Source organism: Osmerus eperlanus, chromosome 18 (genome assembly GCF_963692335.1).
Source record: "Osmerus eperlanus chromosome 18, fOsmEpe2.1, whole genome shotgun sequence".
Classification (NCBI taxonomy): Eukaryota; Metazoa; Chordata; class Actinopteri; order Osmeriformes; family Osmeridae; genus Osmerus; species Osmerus eperlanus.
Window position 1 is genome coordinate 12,182,859 of NC_085035.1, and position 24,285 is coordinate 12,207,143.

Here is a 24,285-nt window from a genome sequence, read left to right on the forward strand (position 1 = left end):
CAGATCAAATGTAACTTTTTACCTAGTCAAACCCTACTTCTTGTGTGTTTTGAGTGGTCTGGTCTTGACCCGGTCTGATACGCAGATTTTCTATACACGTGTGAGGTTGTCTCTTGCTGTGGTCAAGAGGTCACGGAGCAGGCCTTGGACAATACACATATAGATAAAGGAATGTGCTAGAGTCAACTTAGGTTCAGTGCAAGATGCAGAGAATAGTACAAGCAATGATTGATGACAGCATCACCTGTGTGTAGTTTCTTCTGTGCATCAAGTTGTGGAATGTGTACCGTTTAAGGAGATGTTGTGATGGTAACTATATTTGTACAGTCCAGCCATATATAAAGGACTTCTGAGAGACATGTTTTCTCACTCATGCCAACCACTCTGCCTGTCGTGGTGACGTGATCCGAGCAGCTCGACTTAATAAACAAAGTCAACTCTTTTCATTGTGGTGCTTTCCTTGGCCCCTCCTCTGACAGAAAATCATCTAACAGTTGGCGTCACGGAACAGTATCTTCAGCTAGAACCCAGGTGAGCAGACTGTGATTATCATCATTAAATGATTGTGTTAACTTCTGCTTACCTGTGGGTACTGGTTGCTGGGGTAACGAACCTGGGTACATTTTAAAGGGGGAAATGATGATTTCTGTACAGGAGAAGGCAAGAGGCACAACTTTGAGCTAGTCGAATGAATTAATAGAAAATTGGAAAACTATATCTTATTTCACTTGATGACTGATAATTGATTGTAATAGGAGAAGGCCTAACAGTTGCTTGGGGAACGGAAAACCGCGGAAACAGATACAGGACACAGACCGTGAGCAAGGGCTAGACCGCTTGGCTTCTGATTGGTTAAATAGTTTTGTATCTGCGCAGGTCATATGATGCGGTGAAAGGCCGTTGTGTTAAATGATGTGTACGTATGGACCGTAAAATCCTCTAACAAAACATGGTTAGAAGGTCAGTAATTTAAGGGCAGGATTCCCGGTACTGTAAAGTCCGTTAACAAGTCTCGTTGCTGGTGTAACGATATAAAAACTTAGGTTGATGGTTGTAGATACGCACGTGATTAGTAAAACGTTGAAAGACACATTGAATTGAAGTGTAAGACTCGAGCAATGTTTCCCAAGGACTAAGAACGTATTATGATAAATTACAGTCATTCAAGTGCTAAATTTCTGAGTATAAGAATATCTGCTTAAAAGATAATTACATATTAGATATAAATAAATAATTTAAAGTGAGATAAAAGACTTGACTCTGGATATAAGTATACTAACCTTGTTTTATAAACGTGCATGTAAACATGGGGTGCCAATCCAGTAAGACAAATATGCCACTGGTAGTTAAATTTAAGACTGAAAAAGATCTACCACGAAAAGAGCGTAAGTCAAAAATGTTAAAGACCAATCCACATTTGAAACAAGTTCCGAATAAGAGTTTATCAGAAATGTCCCAGAGAGAATGGATGCTCACTAAAGTCGGATTATTTTACGTGGAACCCTATTTAACTAATCTATATGAATGGACAGACGGACAAATACCGCTTGAGGGCACATTTGATAGACACCAGTTGCAGATTGCGCGAAAATATCTTATCGATAATCTAGCTGTCAGCAATTCGGATTGGGATACGGATTACATGCGAGAGGTATTTATTGCCTGGGAACTGATGAGTGAACAGTGGCCAGCAAATATTGCTAGAAAAGAAAGAAAAAATAAAAAGAAGCTAAACAGGTTCACAAACTTTGCAATGGAGCAGAATAGTTCTCAAACTGAGATGTCTACTGGTTCTCTGTTTACAAACAATAATTCCACAGGCACTGTTAACTCTCTGTATCCTCAGATACCAAGTTTCGACGGCCCCCCCGCTTATGACGAGGAGATGTATAACGACATTTATGACTGGCTATTTTTAGATTGCGGCTTTGTCGGACAGTCTAAAACACAGACCCCCCAAGCTACTGCTACATATGTTTTCCCTAGAGGTGTATTAGGACAATCAGTTGAGAAGTGGCGGGATCAATGTATTAACATGTGGCTTGATAACTGCAAAAAGGCTTTTGATACTGCAGATAGGAAATTTAAAGGAGACACGAAACGGATAAATGCTGAACAATTAAGATATACCAAAGAGAGTTTGCAGGCGGAATTCAAAAAGATATTTCATCTTTTGAGACAGGGTAAGAATATTGATGTTTATTGTGATCGGTTTACAGAGGTATTGATGGACACTTTGGTTGGAGCCGTAGAAGCGTATCAACTCAAGCATAACGTTAAATTAGATCCTAGGTCCCCAGTTTCCCCTAGAGATGTTAATGGAGTGTTGACGTGCATCTCAGAGGATGGTTTGCGGAAATGTCAACATGAGATTTTGGACTTGCTACAGCTCAGAACCGGGGAACATCAACCTAGTGGACGAGGTACATTTATGGGCCCATTATTGACTCTTGGAGATAAAATTTTAGACCGCCCTTTATCTTTATCTGAAATTTCTCGCATTGCGCAAGACGCCCCAAAGCCATTTATACATCCAAAAGCATTCATAAATTGGTACACGGCTGTTTTGATGCATTCAGGTTTAAGTGGAAAAGATTCCCGATACATTCTAACTACGTTAATGCCAAACGTGAAGTTGGAGACATTGATAGAGGCCTGTCCAACTTTATCTGTTGAATTTGACAGCCCTGAATATGATGACAGTGCCCATCCATGGTTGATTGCATCACAGGATTTTCTGTGAGGAGAATGCGAGGAGGCAGGATGATTCATGAGGCCATGCGTTAGCCCTTGTGTTATCTTCGGGTCATTCTGACCCATCAGTCATTGTGACCCACCGTCGTATTGCAACAACTTTACCAAAACAAGCCCACATTGCGGAAGTGTCTGAATTCTTACAGAAACACGCATTCCAGGAACATGATGTGACTCAGGTACTAAATTGCAAACGTAAATCTGATGAGACTAGTTCTGGATATGCCAATCGCTTTCAAAAAACGTGGAAAGATGACGCTAAATTAGACATTAACGACTCTGAAGATACTTTCTTTGTTAGCATGTTCTTAAATGGATTGGATCCTAGATCGGCCTATACACTCAAATTGTCTACACCAGATTTGTTTTCATTGAGTCCAGTGAGATTGATGAGAAAAATAAGGGAACTTGAGGCAGTCGGATTGTTTAACGTTCAATCATCACGATTTCAGGCAGTGCAATTAGATCTACCCCTGACTAACAATACTGAAGCAGTATATCAAAATTCTGAGGATCAAAGGAATGTGCATTTTAACATGAACAATTCCACCCCAAATAGAGGTCGTTCCAACTTCAATAGGAATGGACAAAGACCATTTTGAGGAAATAAAGGCACATGTCGCTACTGTCGCAGACCAGGTCATTGGTTCAGAGATTGTCTCTTAAGAATGCAAGATGAAGAGAGAGGTGTTCATGATCGAGAAGTACCTCGCCCCTCCCAATCATGGAATGCTATTCCCCAGAGGCCAACTAGGGTACCACAGGCCACACAGCACACAGACACCCCAGACAATTTGATGTGGGATAAGTGACGCTGTATATCGATGGATCTGGACAATGTTAAATGTATCATTAATGCCCCACAATTTCATATTTCAGATAAACCCTCTGAAATACCACAATTGAGTTTGAGTATTGCAGGAAAAAGAATTCCCTTTTTGGTTGATACTGGAGCCACCATTTCCTGCTTAAGGAAAACAGATATTGATTGTCCCCTGAGTAAAGATACTGTCCAGTCCGTCGGCATCAGTGGTAAGCCTCAGATAGACCCTATGTCACTTCCATTACAGATTGATTTTGATGATTATAAATTACAACATTCTTTCATAGTTAGCGCAACTTCTCCAATGGCATTATTGGGAAGAGACTTATTAAGTAAATTGAATGCAACCATCTTATGTTCGCAGGATGGGATCGAGGTCCACATACCCCCGAATAATGCTTATCAGCTTTTCTCTGGTGGTGTTGAGACATACCATATAGCTAAGTCTATTTTAGAAGACGTTGAGTTTGTGAAAACTTTATCTACCATTAGTGGTATTAAGAAATTGGCCTCTTGTAATGTTGCTGCAGCGGCTAGGATTGTTAATCTGAAATCAGTGGACGTTCCTTTTTCAGATAAACTTATAGATCCAGACACCTTACAGGAAGTGCCAAGGAACATATTTATCTCACCACATGGGATTCTGTTATTATGGAAGACTACTTCTGATAACATTGAGACCTTTGTGTGTGCAGTAAGGAATGATTTTTCGGATGTCCCGCATTTGGTTGATTCTTTTAATCATTATTTATTGAAGTCCCCTGATCATGAGGAGACTCATAAAAGTTGTGTCATCTGGACGTATGGCTTAGAACCTACTCACTTTTTTATTAAAGACGTACAAACTGATGTGAAACCACAGATTCGTAATGATGGTAATATTAAGATATCATTATGTGCACCATCTGTGTTGCGTGAGGTGCCTTCTACTCTATGGGCACTACATGCAAACCATGTGGGATTATTGGATGTACCACCTTATGAAGCTAAGGTTAACATGAGTAAATATCCGGTTTACATTAAACAATATCCTTTATCCAAAGAAAAAGAAGAGGGGATTAAACCTGTTATTGACAGTTTATTACAGCAAGGCGTTATATGTAAAGCCCAGTCCCCAAATAACACTCCTATTAATCCCATATTGAAACCAGGTACTAACAAGTATCGTTTTACACAAGATTTAAGGAAGATTAATGAAGCAGTCATACCTATTTCACCTATAGTACCTGACATTAATTCAATACTAACAGCATTACCAGCTGACTCTCAATGGTACACAGTGGTCGATCTCTCATCTGTATATTTCTCAATCCCTATTCATAAAAACACTCAACCGTTATTTGCATTCACATTTCAACAACAACAATATATTTGGACACGCCTTCCAATGGGTTATGTTGATTCAGCAGCTGTCTATAGTGCAATGGTTAATAGGCATCTGGCACAATTATCACTCCCATGTAACTCGACCTTATTGCAATATGTGGACGACATTCTGGTGGCGGCCAGAAATGAGACAGAATGTGTCTCAGATTCGATAGCCCTGCTCAAACATTTGGCAGCAGGTGGACACCGGACCCTCACTTGCTAAACTTCAATTCTGTCAAGAATCGGTGAACTATCTGGGATATATTTTAAAGGATGGCTGTCGATCTCTGTCACAGGAAAGAGTGAACAGCATTAAGGACATTGTACGACCAAGGAACAAAACTGAGATGTTGTCTTTCCTAGGATTGGTGAACTATTGCAGAAATTGGATTGCTGAATACGCAGTCCATGATGCAGAACTACGCAAAGCCACTCTCAAAGACTCTCCAGAGGTCATTTAGTGGAATGAGGAAATGAAACATGCTTTTCGTCACATCAAGTATCTTTTGTGTACTGCACCTGCACTGGGATTACCCGACTACAAACTGACTTTTCACTTATACGTTGCAGATAATGGTGAAGTAGTTTCAGCCGTTCTGGGACAGGAACATGGAAATGGAGTTAGGCCAGTAGCCTATTACGGTAAAATGTTGCCACTAATAGTTAAAGGCATGGTTCCCTGTTTAAGAGCTGTTGCATCTGCTGCTTTGATGGTGGAAAAGGCACAAACTATAGTTCTTGGACATCCCATGGTATTACACACTTCACATACCGTGAACATTATCTTAGTGAATATTACTACACAACATATGACAAGCCAAAGACGTAGCAATTACGAACACATTTTGACAGGAACTCAAAATTTGACTATTTCCACGGCCACACACACTAATCCAGCTGTGCATTTAAAAGCTTTATTGCATGGAACAGAGTTAGATGATGTAGTTCCTCATGATTGCATGGATATCATCAATTCGTCATCCAGTGTAAGGACAGACTTACAACAAACAGCTTTGGAACATAGTGATTTTACTTTATTTTGTGATGGTTCATCAATGCGCCCAGATGATAAAACTATTCTTCGGGATATTCCATAGTGGATAATTTTGGAAATTGTATCGAAGCACATAGATTACCTGTGTCTTCTGCACAAGCTGCCGAAATAGTAGCGTTAACTAGATCTTGTATATACGCCAAAGATAGATCAGTTACCATATATACGGATTCCAAATATGCATTTTCAGTGGCACATGATTTCAGTAAGATTTGGGAGAATAGAGGATTTGTAACTACTGCAGGTAGGCCCATACAGCACGCAGACTTAGTAAGAGGATTGTTAGATGCTATGATGTTACCAACTAACATTGCTATAGTAAAATGTGCGGGTCATTCAAAGGCAGATTCTGATATTGCAAAAGGTAATAACTTGGCCGACAAACATGCAAAGGAAGCAGCGTTAAATGCGTCCTTCCCACCGTGGATGAATCACTCTTTCGTGAATATTCAAATTTCAGAGCCTCCGTTTACTATTGATGACTTAATATCGTTTCAGAATCAGGCGACGCAATCTGAAGTTCAACTTTGGGAGAAGAAAGGATGCGTGAAGCGCGATGATGGTTTATGGAAAAATGTGGATGACAGAATAGCATTACCAAAAATAGCGTATGAATCCTTAATATCCTATGTACATGGCGTTACTCATGTGGGGTATAAAAGCATCATGCACTATATTTCACAATTGTTCTTCACAATTGGATTGGAACAACAAGTTAGAGATTTTGTTAAGAGATGCTTAATCTGCGCTCGTTGTAATCCACATGTCAATCCAGCTAAAAGAGATCATTTGCCAAAACCTGAAGGTCCTTTCCAACAATTACAGATAGATTTCACTCACATGCCCAAGTGCAGAGGATTTTCGTATCTTCTAGTGATAGTGGATCGATTTTCAAAATGGCCAGAAGCCTTCGCAACAAGGAAAGAAAACGCTCAAACAGTAGTCAAGTGTTTGATGGAACATGTTATTCCTCGCTTTGGGATACCAAATGGAATAGATTCTGACAATGGCACTCCTTTCACGTCTAGAGTAACTAAACAATTAGCAGCTGCATTGGGGATTAATTGGACATTTCATATTCCTTATAACCCTCAAAGCTCAGCACAGGTGGAAAGAACGAATAGGACCATTAAAGAAAAATTGGTGAAACTACATCAGACTAAACAGACGACGTGGATAGACGCCCTTCCACAGGTGCTTCTATCAATCAGAGCTATGGCTAATTCAGGTACAGGATTGGCCCCCCATGAAGTTTTAATGGCTAGACCTTTTCCTTTAGGTGTGCTGATGGACAAGACACCAGCGAATGATTTAACCTTGTTGCAGGAGACTCAACAAAATTATGTGAAGCAGTTATGGTCTTTTGTGTCTGACAATAATCAACATGTAACAAATTCTCTTCCAGCTCCAGGTGAGCAGAGTATTCATAGTTTTAAGCCAGGTGATTATGTTTTAGTACGCAGTTTAAAAACATTGGCACAGCAAGATCAGCCAAGGTTTGGACCTCCAACTCAGGTTCTTTTGGTAACCAGAACGGCTGTTAAGGTTAAAGGTCAACCACAATGGATCCATGTGTCACGACTACGACAAGCACCTCCTATAGCAGATGCGATATAGGACTTATGGAATGATGCAGACAGAACATCAAAGGATGGGTAATATTTCTCACCTCAGCATAAATATTTCATTATCTGGAGTGTGGATATGGTGTTGTTTTCTCTTTCTATTTCATGATATATAGAAGTGGAGATATTGGCGGTAATACCAAGCAGTGAGCACCACAAGACCAGAAAAAAGGATGGGGGATACTCCACAGAGAATTCGGATCAAGTTCATGGTCATGCGGAGCATCATCTTCATACTAGCGTTGATCACGGTCAATTATGCGGTCATGCTCGAACACCCTACTAATTCGGATGACGATTCATGGGATGATACCAAGGCAGGGATAGTGGTTCAAAAAGAATTAACTGAACATTCTAACTCTGATCAGCATGTTCATACACATGTGCGTCGTAATGTTCCAACACCTACAAGTATTCTTGGAGTGGAAGTACAGAATCATATTCCTATGAATGAATCAGATATGATTTGTTTAATTTATCCATTGATGACAACAGGAAGAAAACCATTCTATGTTCAGAAAGTGGAATATCTTATCATGACGGAAACAGCGCTAGCAATCAAGGCAGAATACGAATCACTTGACGGTGAAGAAGTGTTAATACTAAGTCAAGCACTTATGTTTACCGAGCCCAGCACAGTTACTGTTGAGTACTGTAATGCATTCTGGAAGAAGCTCACTCCTAAGCTTCTAGTTCAGAGAGATTTGGATGCTTATGATAATATTCAACCGATAGTTATTAGAGCTACACGAATGAAGGCACCTCTAACTTGTCTAAGTTATACACAAGGCGTTAAAACAGTGCATAAGATGGGTTTTACTCAGGGTTGTCCAGATAAGAGGATCTTCCTGGGAACACTTCATCCGTGGCCTGCTACTGATCTTATGATTTGACTTTGTGATAACAACCTTTACACTTATCTTCCACTTTATTGGAAAGGTAGATGTGCTCCTTATTGGATACCACCTAGTACTGTATTTGGGAGAGTTCCAATTCCCACATCATGGCCAGAAAGTTCACCTGATGATCTATCTGGAACCTTTAAAGAAAATGATGAAGTAAAATATACCGATGAGGATATGCCAGTCAATAAGGATCATCCTTTTGTATCTAATCTATGGTACAGCGCTCTTAAAGGTAGGGTTCGAAAACTAACACCTAATTCTTGCTATGCATGCTCCATGCTACCTCAATCAACAGAAGAATTGTTTCCCTATTGGACAGTTCCACTTCAAGGTCCTGAAGGATTACCATCCATGTGCCTTCTTGCTTATCAGTATGTATTGCAAAAGCATCCGTTGTTAGGTGATCAACCTAATTCAAAGATTCCATTACGACCAATTATTGTGCTGAATAACATCTACGTAGCCAAATCTAGTAACATGGTAGTCAAAGCCAAAGGATTATTGAATATGATGTCACAGTATATAATCTATACAAATATTTCCATAAATCAGGGAAATGAGCCGGATTTACAGAATTCTCATGCTACTATATTCTCTGTACCTGAGGATTTGCCGTCATTGGTAGGATGTACAATATTCTACAAGAAACATATGGTTTCCGTGCCTAATGATTTATCTGTAGTTCCTACTAAAGTATCAGCTAATATCAATTCGTCCTCCAGTTATGAAGTTTGCCTTAGAGGAGTAGAGAAGGATTCTTTTGGAGCAAAAGAAGTAGGTTTATTGCGAATCGCTCAGTGTCAGAGCATCTTTGAGTATCCGGGGTTAGGATATCACGTTACATCAATGGGAACTCCGACCACCCCAGGTTTTAATTGGTGTTGTGGTGATAATGTATGGACAAGTCTACCACCATTATTCAGAGGACTTTGTGGAGTATGTACGTTGAACGATCTATTATATGTAGTCGAACCTATTGAATTCATGACACATCATTGTACTGGTTCTAGAGCTAAGCGTTCCAATGTTGAAACTATGGGTTATGTACATTTGCAAAACACTGATGCAACTGATTTGGCTGGTAGATATAGTGCTTTACCCCGTGATTTCAGGATATTTACACGTACTCAGCTAGTGTTCAAAACAATCTTTTGGAATACTGAACTTCAATATTCTAATCATTACATGATAGCATTAACTCGTCATGATGTTGCTAGAGTGGCTAATGCTACACTTATGGGATTTCAGGCGTTGGGAGCTGAAGTTGCTGCAATTAGAGAATTTACCATAAATAATAGAATTGCTTGGGACGCAATCACTGCCGCTCAGGGAGGTGTTTGTGCTATTGTAGGTGACGATTCATGTTGCACCTATCTTCCCTCAGAATCTGAAGGTCTTGGTAATTTGTCTAAAGCTATTGACAACATTAGAGACATACAGGAGAACATTGTTAGGACCAATCGAGATGCCAGAATGTTGGGAGGATATCATAATAATCAGATCTTGGATGTCATAGCTAACATGTTCAAAGGCAATTCTCTACTGACATGGATTGTAGGAATTTTGACACCAGTGTTTCTGGTAATCATACTTGTTATAGTGATCATGGGTTGCTGTTTTCCAATATTTCGAGCACTAATGGTGAGATCTCTGCACTCCATTACTAACATGCCGGTTATTACTACGGGTAACATAGCGGTTAACATCAAGTCCATTAGAGGACGTTCTGATACTTCTTCTGAAAGTTCATTCTCGTCCATAGATTCCATCGAAAATGTTGATTAATAGAGATAGTGTTGCATGTCATGAAATGTCTAATTATGAGTGCAAAATGAGTCGGACAGATGGAGATGGAGAAGGAGAGGCCATACCTAGAGAGGAATTCGAGTTCGGCTGAACCTCAGATGAAGACATCCTCTTTCTTGAAATTTGTTTGTGTGCAATGTTGATTTAGGTTCACAGCCTTCCTTACGTTAGGGATGTAATGATGTGATAATGAATAGTCGTAGTAATGAATTGTGTTGAGAGTTATGTATATTTAGCATGTGAGTGTTGTGAACTTAGCATTGTCACACTGACAGATGACATTTGGTGATTTTATCCTTGCTCGGAAGGAGTTTTGACCAAATGATTGTCTAAGTGTGAAGTGTAGAGTAGATTAGCGGCATTATCTTTTACTCATTCTTTGTCAAGTGTGGAGTGAGGTTTTGTTTGTGCGAGTATAGATTACAGGTGACTGATAACTCATGCATCATTGATAATTGTGATGGGAATTCAATTGGATTCCAGTGTGATTTAAACGGTGCAGGCTTCTCAGACATTTGTACAGTGATTCGTGTGTTGAAAATGGTAAAACCATTTCCAAAGATAGAAAAGGGAGGACTGATACGCAGATTTTCTATACACGTGTGAGGTTGTCTCTTGCTGTGGTCAAGAGGTCACGGAGCAGGCCTTGGACAATACACATATAGATAAAGGAATGTGCTAGGGTCAACTTAGGTTCAGTGCAAGATGCAGAGAATAGTACAAGCAATGATTGATGACAGCATCACCTGTGTGTTGTTTCTTCTGTGCATCAAGTTGTGGAATGAGTACCGTTTAAGGAGATGTTGTGATGGTAACTATATTTGTACAGTCCAGCCATATATAAAGGACTTCTGAGAGACATGTTTTCTCACTCATGCCAACCACTCTGCCTGTCGTGGTGACGTGATCCGAGCAGCTCGACTTAATAAGCAAAGTCAACTCTTTTCATTGTGGTGCTTTCCTTGGCCCCTCCTCTGACAGAAAATCATCTAACACGGTCTCACCCTGCCTTGGTCTTGGACTTGACTCGTTATCGCCCAGTCTTGGTCTTAGTCTTGACCCGGTTTCGACCCCTCAAAGTCTCGGTCTTGATACACTCTGGTTTTGGTCATGACTTGGTTTCGGTTTAGGTGGTCTTGACTACAACACTGTCACCTGATCCTGACCTCCTGCCTGGCCTGACTCTGAACCTGCCTGCTGCCCTGTACCTGAATGACTCTGCCTTGTGGATTACGACCCTTGACTGCCCTGACTATTCATTGGCCGGCCCCCTTGTACCTTTAATAGACCACAAACATACGACCAATGTGTGGTTCAGTGCGTGGTGTGAGATTACAACTATAGTTGTGTCATGTTGAACATGAATACAGACCTCAGTGTCTCCAGCTTGCAGAGTGGATTCCCCAGTCCAGCAGAGAGCAGCTTCATGCCGGCATCCTTCAGATCATTGTTACTTAGCTCCAGATGTCTCAGGAAGGAGGTTGACTTCAGAGTTGAGCTCAGAGAAGCACAGCCTTCCTCTGTGATGTGACAGCCTGACAGCCTGTAGAAGGTAATCATGATATTGATTACAGACACTACTATTTTCTAGAGGTAGAAATAAAGAATATCAGTCTGATCATTTCCTATGGGTGTTGTTATTTATTAATGTCACCCAGCGGTGAAATGTACATCTCCAAATTTAAGCAAGGTCAAAGGCACCAAAGCTAAGGTGCGAGTGAAATCTGAAACCCCCACAACAGGTGACCAATTGTGTTATGCGTAAGATCGAAGAACATCTGTAACTATCAATAGTAAAATAGCACATGAAAATAGGTGAGCAGTATGTAATTGGATGCCTGGGGGGTAAAGATCAGTTGGGTTCCGGAACCTGCTCACATTTATTGGGATTTTTGTCATCTTGAAGACCAATAAAGCCATTGCATCAAACTTTGCCAAGTTCCAGTGCCGTTTTTTGAACTTTGAAGATTGATTGAAGACTTTGAACATTTTCAAACAACAGCACAAAAGCTGCCAGATGCATAACTCCCTGTCCAGGTAAATGTGAGCAGGCCATCAGGAAAATAAATGGGTCACAGCACAGAAATGCAACCCTAACATTCGTAAAATGTAAAAAAGAATTAACATCACAACAACCACAAAGACACACACGTCCACAATGGGAAAGTGAAACTGGGTTGGAATGTTCTGAGACCAGTTAACCAGTTAGGTCAAGAAAGGGGATGAAGGATTTAGAGGTATGTCTGTTTGACTGAAGACTGACCACTGTGGGACAGTAAACCCTGGAGGATGGGTGTATCATATTATATGGCCTGCTTTCTAAGATTGTTGATACAATGGAGATTAGTTTGACCAGGGGGGTCATCTGGAGACATGAAGTCTGGGTGATTTTTGGGTCATTTTTATGTTTTATGACACCCTGACTTGTTGCAGGAGAATCCTCATCACCTGGGGGAAGGAGCTCTGGGACATCAGGTTCTGAGGCTGTTGTTTCAGCTGTCACTGAATTGTGTTTGACGGACGTGTCCTGATTGTTGTATAGAAATGACCAGATGTTAGGTACCATATAAAACTGTATATAAACTATATAGGAATGTGTTCCGGTGCACCTGCAGTATGGCCACACTGACGAGAGCTATGCTATTATTACCTAACATTTTGTTTGTCTTGTTAGTGTTTGTAAGTTGTTTTGTCGATTTTGTATTTTGCATTCAGTACGACCAGCAAACACTTCTGGATATTAAGTTTTCACTTAGCAAGGATTATTTTACAAACTTTAATTCCACTTTCTGGAGTTGGAGCTCGGAATGCAGCGGGCTCTTTGTTGTTCCGCCGCTCTGTTTACCTGCGAGACGGAGGAAGAAGAAACAAGGCCGACGTGCTGGAGTCCTCGTCCGAACTCGGAAACGGAGCTTCTAACCTGCTTTTCCAACCATCCTACTCGCTAACGTTCAGGTTAACTTTCTATGAGCCACGGATGTAGCGGTACTAGCATCTCACTGCTCTCCTGTCCTTGAGCTATTAACTGTAAAATCAGACCCTTCTATCTACCTCGGGAGTTCACTGCGGTGGTCATGAGTGCAGTCTACACCCCCCCAGGCAGAAAAGGCTGCTGCTTTGGATAAACTGTATGAGATTATCAATGGTCTGGAGAATGTGCACCATGAGGCAGCCTCATTATATACTAATATATTGCATCTGCTGCATGATTGTGTAACTCACACTATGTAGTCAATTATATTTTGATTAACTTTTTAGAAAGACCAGGGACTGGGGTTGCAAATTAGCCTATTGGCTAGAAACCTTTTGCGCAGCACATCTACAACATATTGTTATTGATGTATGTAATAATGTGCGCTGCATTTTCCCTGACAAATAAACAAATAAATAAAATAAAAATCAGAAGCCCTGGGTTGATGCCGTGGTCCAGGCCAACCTGAGAGGCCCGGTCTGTCGCCTTTAACTCTGGGGACCCTGATCAGTACAAGAAGGCCAGATACGACCCTCTGAAGGCGATCAAAGCAGTGAAAAGGGCTTACAGGACCAAGGTGGAGTCCAGCTACCATGGCTCTGACCCCAGGCGCATGTGGAGTGGACTGTGGAGCTATTACAGACTACAAAGGGAGAGGCTACAGTGAGACCCAGTCCTCTGTCCTACTGCCAGACGAGCTGAGTACCTTCTACGCTCACTTTGAGAGGGACAGTGACCCCCCTGCAGTGGAGTTACCTGAGGGCCTAGCCAGTGGTGTGCCTACAATAACTGTAGCTGAGGCATTGCTCCAAAAAGCTCAACCCTCGCAAGGCACCTGGCCCAGACAACATATCAGGTGCTGCGCTGACCAGCTAGCAGGGGTCTTCAGTGACATCTTCCACCTCTCCCTCAGCCTGTCTGTACTCCCCACCTGCTTCAAGAGGACCACCATCGTCCCTGTGCCCAAGAACACCAAGGTCACCTGCATGAATGACTATCGCCCGATAGCACTGACCTCTGTCATCATGAAGTGCTTAGAGCGTGCCTCCCACCCTGGACCTTATGCAGTTTGTATACCGGTCCAACAGGTCTACAGACAATGCCATCGCCCTGACTATGCACACCGCTCTCACCTGGACAAAGGGAATACATATGTGAGGATGCTGTTCATTGTCTACAGCTCAGCATTCAACACCATCATCCCCTCCAGACTGGTCTCCAAGCTTGTGGACCTGGGACTAGGGATGCACCGAATCCAGATTTTTTGGGTTCAACCGAATACCGAATCCTACCCCCATCCTCAGTCCATTAACGCAGTAAACACATGACGTAGGCTAAACAACGTCCACAGCAGTGTATTTTTCATTTTATTTTAACTGTAAAAAAAAGAATAGGCAACATTATGCCAGGAAAACAAGTGGGAAAGACTATTTTGACAAATACCATATGCCTATCTCAAGATCCAATCAATATCCAAAATATTTGCCTTTTAGATTTCTTGAATTTCTTTCGGATGTTTCATATGCAAATGTTTTAACAGCGGAGATGTTGTGTATTTTTTAGGGTCCTTGCCACCACAAGACAAATAGGCATTGCAAATTGAACATATAGCTCGACTTGAATTGCCTTCTTTTGACTGAAAGTACTGCCAAACAACACTTTCTGCTCGCAAGTTCCATTTTCACGTTCTCTCAGCCTACTGCATGGAACAGTCCACCTACGTAAACACTTTCCTGTAATCAACGGCAGCGTCATTACGTCGACCAGTGTAGCACGTGTAGTGCAAGCTTAGGGTTCGGTTCGGTGGAAAACAATTCTAAGGTTCCGCCGAAACCGAATCCTGGATTCGGTGCATCCCTACCTGGGACTACCTCATCCACACTGATCACCAACACAGGCACCCCCCAGGGCTGTGCTCAGCCCTCTCCTGTTCTCTGTGGTGGGATATTGATTATGGGAGAGCAAGGTAAAGCAAGGAGGGGTACTTGAGGTCATATTTTGGGGGCTGCCTGTTAACTGTGTAGTTAAGAAAACTGCGCAGTTAATGAACTGGATTTAGCCAGAGCAGGAGGAAATATGAAATTGAGAGTGGTTTGGCAAACTTAAGATGAGAAGAGAATGTGTCCAGAGTAGAATAGGCTGTTGTTGCACAACAATGAGTGGGAGAACAGTGACCTATGCACTTTTGTAAAACTCTTTCTTGGAAGTCGCTTTGGATAAAAGCATCTGCTAAATGCATAAATGTAAATGTAGAACAGCTGGTGGAGTTAACTGATCTCTGATCTTACTCTTAAGGGACTGAAGTCACCAATAGTAATGGGTTCTGCTGATAAGCCAGAATTAAAAGTAATAAAGGAGATGGAAAGTTTGGTTGAGGTAAGTTGCTGAGGGGTTGTTGAAAGTAAGATAAGGAGGCCAAAACATCGGAGGGTGGGGGTCAGGAGAAATGGGCTTTTTCAGTAGTAGAGGAGTTCATCAACAACTTTATCAGCCAGATAAGGCGTTCATAGAACCTTCTAGAAGGTTCTGGGACTTGTGTAATATTAACCAGGGCGGGCGGAATTATTCTCATCTAGGCTATAAAATGAGAGTGTTGGGGCATTGAGATTGTCTTTTTGCCTTTGTATGAACGAGTAGCTGACTTGCTGAATAAACCGTTGAGCTGCCTTGAGCTGTTGAAAGATATCTTGTCTCAGAATTCTTCATTTTTACTTCTACCGAAGACTTGTTTTTCTTCATCTTCTCCTTGTTCACTCACAACTGTGTGGCAACGCACAGTTCCAACCTCCTTGTTAAGTTTGCTGACGACACAACCATTGTGGGCCTCATCTCTGACAGTGACAAGTCAGCCTACAGAGAGGAGGTTGATACCCTGACTTCATGGTGTCAGGGCAATAACCTCTCTCTCAATGTCAGCAAGACCAAGGAGATGATTGTGGACTATAGGAGGCGGCAGGAGGAGGAGCATGCACCCCTTCACATCAACGGATCCAGAGTGGAAAAGGTCAGCTGCTTCAGGTTCCTAGGGGTGAACATCAGCAATGATCAAGAGGCGATCAAAGCTGCCCAGAAACGCCTCCTCTTCTTGCAGAGACTGAAGATGTTTGGCATGGACTCAGTCATCCTCATTAACTTCTACAGATGCACCATAGAGAGCATACTGACTGGTTGCATCACAGTGAGGTATGGGAGCTGCACAGACAGGGACACCTACCACACACGATGCCTCAGGAAAGCTGGCAGGATTCTAAGAGACTGTTACCACCCATCCTTCAGTCTCTTTACCCTGTTGCCTTCTGGCAGGCGCTACCGAAGCATTCGGTCTCGCACACGCAGACTGGACAACAGTTTCTATCCAAGGGCCATCAGGCTTCTGAATGGACATTGATATGGACATTTCTCATTAGCCACTTTACATTGATACATTTCTCACTAGTCACTTTACACACATTTTCAGCTACTGGTTGCACAATCAGCAATATTGCACTATTGCTCTAACTATACCCCACTTGTCTTAGGTTAGTATAGATCATTATGTGTTTTAGAGCTTTAGTATATTGTATTGTATATTGTATACTATTTTGTACATTTAGGACTTTTTTGTTGTTGTTTTTTTTTAGCTTATCATAGATGTAATCTATGTTCTAAGTACTTATATGTTTGTTATGCCAGATTGCTTTGCGTTGTCTTGTCCCAAGAATTTCAGTGCACAATCTGACCTTGTGTTGTTCTGTTTACCTGACAATAAAAGACTTGAACATGTGTTTTGTGTTTGTCATCACTCTGAAAGATTTTGTATTAATCCGGCATCTTGACTATTCAAGCACAGTGTCTTCAAAACTTCCTCGACACTTCCTTTAGGGTTTAGGTTGGTTTAGGTGCAGTTCTATGGGCGTGTGTGAAGCCCTCTGCAACATTGCTTGTAGAAAGGGCTATAAAAATAACATTTGATTTGAACACAATGACACGGTAGTCAGTAACCAATGTGAAATATTAGAAGCTGATTTCACTGAGCTGGATGACTTTTGAACCTATTGGATGCAGTATGTAATACATTCTTAGTATATTGTACTACTATTTAACTGGATATACAATTTCTGACATACTATAGGATGGTAGGATCCAGATTGAGATAGAGGGAACTCAAACAACCAAGACAGACCAAGATCTGACTAATCAAACCGTCTTGGTGTTTAAGAGGAAAGTAATCAGACGGATATTCTGTCATTCAGTCAAGCTCAGTCCCATCGCGGATTCTGTAAGTGTAGTCGAAAGACAAACTGCTGCAACCTATTTCTTGGTATTTGCTTGGCGAAGTTGCTAGCAAATTTTCATCATACATTTCATACAATTATAGCTACACCACATGCCTTGTTTCAGTTTAACCTAATTCCCACATTTTCTTCGAGTTTAATATTGTTTTGTTGATCGTTCCTTCATTCATTCATTCATATACAGTAGGCTATAGTGTCGTAGGGGTGAACTAGCCAGTGAACTAGAAAATTAATGTAAAATATATATGATTTAGGCCGAAAATGAGCTTCTCCTATTTGAAAGACCATTAGCCGTCTGCGCTTATTCAAACTCATGCCGTTGTGCTTATTGAGAACTTTGATCGCTATTTTCCAACAGAGAGGTATGCCATTCTGAATGATAAAAGGTGGATGCAAAATCCCTTCGAATTTGAGAGTCCTGAGGCTTTGCTTGAGTTGACGCTTAGTCCTGCAGAAGAAACCGAGTTGTTGCAGCTCAGCTGCGATCGCACTGACGCTATGGATCTGTGACCTTATCATCATTCTGGATAAGCATTTCGTCAGAATATCCTGTCCTCAGTAGGGCCAGTATTTCTATGCTTATTCCATTCACTACCACGTACATGTGCGAATTGGGATTTTCTGTGCTCACAAAAATGAAGACAAAGCAGAGAAACAGACTGAATGCTGCGCCTGATATGCGTGTTGCGCTCTCCTCCTGCACCACGGACTGAAACCAGTGGCGGCCGGGACTTTGCAGAGGCTCCCCCGCAAAGTCGGAGCTCGAGGCCCCTCCCCTAAATCCACTCAAAATGTATCTCCATACTATCTTATACATTGCTGTCTACCTTTAAATATAGACTATATTCACCAATGTGAGAGAAATAAAAAAGTTTAAAAATAATAAAATCATAATAGCAGCCTATTTGTGTGGCGTCCTGCAGAAACCCGTCGGATGTCGCGGCCGCTCATTGTTGGCTATAAGCCATAAAAGATCGAAAATTGTTTTCTGTTTTCTATAGTTAACACCGTAAACTTCATTGTAATGTACAAAAAGTATAGCTTATGAAAACCTGTTAATTTCAACGTTTTTTGGACATGTCATCTATAGCAAGATTTCCAAGCCATTTCAAATCAAATGCTCAGTTTGCTTTCTCTTTTGAGTGCTGCAGCAGCCCCAAACAACTGATCAATGAAGTCAGGCTGTTAAACTTAAAAATAACTTGCTGAGAAGTTATTAATGTAGCCTATACTTAAACTGACATTTACATTCACAACGTGATTACGAACAAAAGGATTTCCTTTCCATATTCGCCACAGAATTAGAATGAAACGGAGTGGAATGCAATTTTCTCGCTTATCACTTTATTGACACAGGTCAACTTTAAAATTATGTAACTTCAGTTGTGATAAAGATATCTGAGTTATTTAAACAGATTTGTATTCAGGATAGTTTGTAGTTTCCAAATATGTATAATACCCAGAAAGACCCAAATGTTCACGATGTGAAGGGTTTCCGCAGGCCGCCACACATTTGTCATTGTTCAAAACCAAAGACAACACTAGCCTTCTGATAGTTCAGCACCAAGGATAGCATCGCCGAAATAACACACAATCTATGGAGGAAAGGAAAACATTTATTCTTGCCAATAAGTAGGCTAAGCAAGTATATTTATTGTTGGTTGCTGGTGAAGACGTGCTGCTGCTAGCTACCTGTGGCTGCGGTAGTGTTTCGTCTGGAGATGTTGATAATATTCTTCTCTGGCTGGTCTAAATAAGTGTGTAATCTTGGGGTGTTTTGCTCGAGCTTGTTCAGACAACAGTTTATTGCTGCGCTTTTGAGTACCGCGTGCATATTTTCTTTTACTCATGTCTCTACCGTCATCTAGCAGAACGTAGCCTAATGATTAGCATTTTTTAAATGTGCGCGTTCAATAGGCGTAATGGCCCAAAAGGCACGTAAGATACGCAAAAGCCATTGTTGCCAGATTCAGGGATTTTGAGACTATTTAGCCTATTTAGATCTGTTACGTTGCCTACATTACGGAATTCCTTTACCTGGCAGTTGAAACTTGGGGCTCTCAATGAGCGCCCTCAAAGAGTTTTCCTTGTTTTTTATATATATATATATTTTTAAATAGGCCCAGTCTGTTTTTTGATATGCAGGGCGGGGCCCTTAGGAAGTGGCCCCCCCCCTTGCGGGGGCTGCGGGGGCTTCCCAGCCGCCACTGACTACTAGCCATTTGCCTACTTTAGGAAGTCACTGTATTTCCAAGCCCTGATAGTGTAACTGAGACAACACAGTAGCCTAAATAATTCCTCTTTCAAGTAATAAGCCCCCGTTCAAGTGTTGAGCATTAAATTAGCTGCACGGTCTGTAGAGATCTTGAGACAAAGCCACTTTTTTGTTCTAAAACCGGATTATAAACTGCTTCGAAATATAAGCCGCACACGCACAAGAAAACTGTAAAATCAGAGTACAAGCCTACTGACTGTCTCAGTTTGTCTGTTATTGGACAACTTACACAGCTACTGCTATTCGTAAAAAATGTTCAGGAAACATAAACCCAATGCAAACCTTAAAACTTACTTAAAATATTATGCCTTTTTCAATCGCGAAAAGAGCTTGTGGAGCTGTGAAAATATTCTATATTCTGCTGTCTGTTATTATTCTTCTGTATCTCGCAACAAACGTCTCTCTTCGATTTGAATAATGCACCGCAACGCAGCAAAATTAATGCTTCTTTCAACAAGAGATCAAATAAGATGTCAATCAGCATCAAATTTCCAGTAGCGAATTACATTTTGGGGTGGCATCCGGGGTGGCCAATCAGATGTCAGGGGTGTCCAGTGCCACCCCGGACACCCCTCTGGCTTCGCTACTACTTACAGCGCAGTAACCTTACGGTCATGGATGGGCACTGCATTGCCAGAGCGAAAATACATAAACTACGTGCGCAATATTTAGGGGAGCATGTTCACTGGGGCAAACGAGCGCTCACAGTTTTGGAGAGTGCAGTAAACACAAGAGACATTATTCTGTTTGTCCGTAAAGTTTGTGAGCACTTGGATGCCCGCTTCCCTGAAAATGAGTTTCAAAGAGTGGGCTGCTTTTGAGCCGGACACGTTGGATCGTGCAGTTGGTGAATTTGATCATGCGCTGAATGACGTGACCAATTTGGCGAAGAAGTTCGTAGCGCTTCTGGAGGAAGCAGACGATGCAGTCTCAGGGCGCATTTGTCAACAATACAACAAAGTTCATGATTAACCTTTTCATGTTCCTGTTAAATTTGCCTGAAAACGCCTAAACAGCATACCCAAAGTAAATTGGAAGCTGTTCTTGAACCATTTGGAGTACATGCATGTAAATGATCTCTTTTGAAAGCTGACACTCTGAAGTTATGTCCCCTGTTGTCAGGACCCCTGTCAGTCCTTCTAGTGTTGAGTAATAGAAGCTTGAACACAAGGAAAGTGAAAATTTCTATTTCCGCCTAGATTTTGTTTTGAAAACAGAGGCCTGAAGAGGCCTAGAGGTGGTAGGTATTATCTGGAAGACTAAATTGGACCACAGGTTGAAGCCTTACCCAATTCAAATCAAAAGTCAAACATAATACCACAATATATTCATATTTGACACATGTTTTTATAAGAGTACATCCAGGAATTTTCTAAAAGGGTCTTTTGGAGACTCCAAAATGACCCTTTGTAACCAAGGTCAAGGTCAAATAAAAAGGTATTATTTTTCATAATTGTTATCTCTGGCCCATCTCTGGTACTTAGAAATATCATATATAATAGCTAAATCCCTAATTAGTAATACTGAAACACAAAAACTGAAGCATGAACACATTGGAGTGCTTTATCTGATTCCAAGGATTGGCGCACAAAGAACACTGATTCTGTCAACCATATTGCGCAATCGACTGTTATTTTGAAGGCTCCACAGACGCATACAAATGAGGTATTGGCATTTTCAGCTAGCTGTCAGCTACAAGGCTAACGAGCTAATTTCAGAGCCAGTCGAAGCCAGTTCGAGAAATTTGTTTAGAACGAGTGTGGGGGGGGGGGGCGGGGGGGGGCAGGACGCACAGACCTAGTTGGCTTTAGAGGGCTGTCAACGGGGCATGGAAGCTCCTATTGGGTCGAACAAGGTGTCAATCAAAAGGGGAGGGTTCAACGGACATTTTGAGACCTTCATTTTGTAAATACTCCGTTGATAAATCGGAGAAAATAACACTTTTATGTGAACAAGTTGTTTCTTCCGTCGGCTAACTTGCATAATGAAACAAAGGATAATGGCTATTCATGAACGTAAAACATTGTATTTGGACGAATTACTTTACATGGTTAGATACTTTGAACCCTTGGGACTTAGCAGATCAAGTTTTGATGGCATGATTTGCACACCTGGACCTATTTGAACAACTTAGGGTGAGTACAACTTTTTTCTTTGGCATTGTTGAAGGAATGTTCACCGGAAAAAGACGTTGACTTTGCTTGCTATTGCGACTTGATCTTGAATTGGTTTATTTCAATGGAAGCACAAGAATCGTAGCTTTCCAACGATGTATAACATGTGTAGCGTCTAAAAAATATATTTTTTAGAATTTAGTGCGTCGTAACTAAGGAAGGGGGAGGCAGCATTTTTGTCTCGCGGGCGAAACAGGAGCGTAAACAGGTTAATTAAAAAAGGAAAATAGGATAGCTCAAGTAATTTTCTGAGATTGTAACCTGGTCGCTGAAAAGTGAGCATTTTCCAGATCTGGTACAACATCTTGACATTTGTGGCACATTCCAAGCATCTAGTGCCGACTGTGAACGCGGTTTCAGTCTAGTGAATGCCATTAAGACAAAATCGCGCAACTACATTTACATTTAGTCGTTTAGCAGACGCTCTTATCCAGAGCGACTTACAGTAAGTACAGGGACATTCTCCCCGAGGCAAGTAGGGTGAAGTGCCTTGCCCAAGGACACCACGTCATTTGGCACGGCCGGGAATCGAACCAACAACCTTCTGATTAATAGCCCGACTCCCTAACCGCTCAGCCATCTGACCCCCGCAACTGCCTTGAAGTTTTCCATTTGGACCAACTGATGAGAATTAAATCAAGGCAAAAAGAGGGTCCTATAGATCTTGACAAGGTCTACAACCACTGGAAAGGGGACAAAGACAGGCGAGAGAAGTTTTGAGGTAGACATTTCCAATATTTTCAATTAGACCTATTAGGCCTAATATTGATCAAAGTGATATTGATTTCTGCAACAACATTTTGACATATGTTTAGTCATTGAATCATGTAGGTTAATTATGTTTTAATACATATGTGCAGTTGTAATAATGATTGTGTTTCTCTTTTGGTTAACCTGTTTTTCAAATGCTGTTCTTTAGAGAGATGTGTCTTCCATAGGCCTGCAGACAAGAAGAGCCACAAAGCCAGATAGGCCTATCTCCCTCAATGAAATTCAAATGAAATGTTTTGTAGCCTAGTTTGTTGCAAACCACTCCAGTTATTACATTGTTTATATAGGCTACCTTTGGGAAAAATGACACCATGTCAATTAAATAGGCCTATCATTATTGTTAAGCACTGCATTAGCATTTTTCTTTCAATGAAGTTCCACTTAAATGTTGTACCTGCTGAGAAATGACTAAACACCTTGGATACTTTTATTTTTATGTGTATCATTATCAGTCATAACCAGTGAACCAGTCATAACCTCCCTAAACCTTATTACAGTTCAACAAAAGATCCTTTAAGTTCAACTAAACTGACTGGTAAAACACCATAATTAAAATGTTCCCAAAGTCCAGCCATTATAAAGGATACTGAATAAATATAGCTTGTAGACATATTGATGCATTTGCTGTCATCTCTTTGAATCCCCTATGGCGAACGCAGGCTTGTGGTCATTTTCGGCAGGTCGCATGGTTGCGAATTGCTCACAGTGCTGAAATGTGCGCTCAGAAAAAATGTGAGGGAACATTGGTGGTGACCCATACAGTCCACCATGTACGGTGAACATTTTGAAAACGTACAAATATCTTCTTATGAACCATGACTCCAATTGACTAAAAATGTTGTTTGATGTGTAGGCCACATGTAGTTATGCTTGTTTGAGACCACAATAGCTATCGGAATAAGAGTGAACGCAATGAAGAGCTAACTCAATACTCTGAGTTGGTGCATGTCAGTTTAGGAAAAGGTAGCCTATTAAACCTTGAGGTAAAAAATACAATTTGATTGGAAGTCTCTCTTTTACTTGGATTTGACATTTAACAGACATTTAATTCATTTATTTAAGTTCTTTGACTCCATAACACAGTAAATATGGTGTAAAAAATTGCAGTCGGATTTGCTGAAATTGCCAGCTTGGATGTTATCTTTACATATAGATTGGTTCTTGTGTTTACAAACAATGAGGATGCGCACGCAGCTTCAAGGCAGAAAGATGTGTACCATTTCACCTTTACTGTATGTTCCCACCACCCTAGCCTGGTCCTAACCAGACTCTCGTACATTGCATTTGTACATAGTCTGGGCTCGATCCATTGACAAGTGTTAACTTCCTTGAAGGCGGGTACTCTGTTGCAGTTTAAAACTATTGGATCTGCCCAGAGCCACTCTGGATCTGGCATTACCAATCACTAGCATTCGCCTTAGCCAACTCCATCACCTCTAACGGAGCTAGCTGGAAAATCAAACGTACCCTGTGGGCATCAAAGAT

At 41.2% G+C, this 24,285-nt stretch overlaps 1 protein-coding gene across 1 annotated transcript in view; it reads right to left on the reverse strand.

Moving 5' to 3' along the window:
* LOC134038949 (NACHT, LRR and PYD domains-containing protein 12-like) overlaps positions 1-24,285 on the reverse strand; it is a 495,359-nt gene that overhangs the window by 394,355 nt on the left and 76,719 nt on the right. Inside the window, exon 14 of the mRNA XM_062484636.1 lies at positions 11,708-11,878. Coding sequence (XP_062340620.1) covers positions 11,708-11,878 — 171 coding nt within the window. The remainder of the gene's footprint in view (positions 1-11,707; positions 11,879-24,285) is intronic.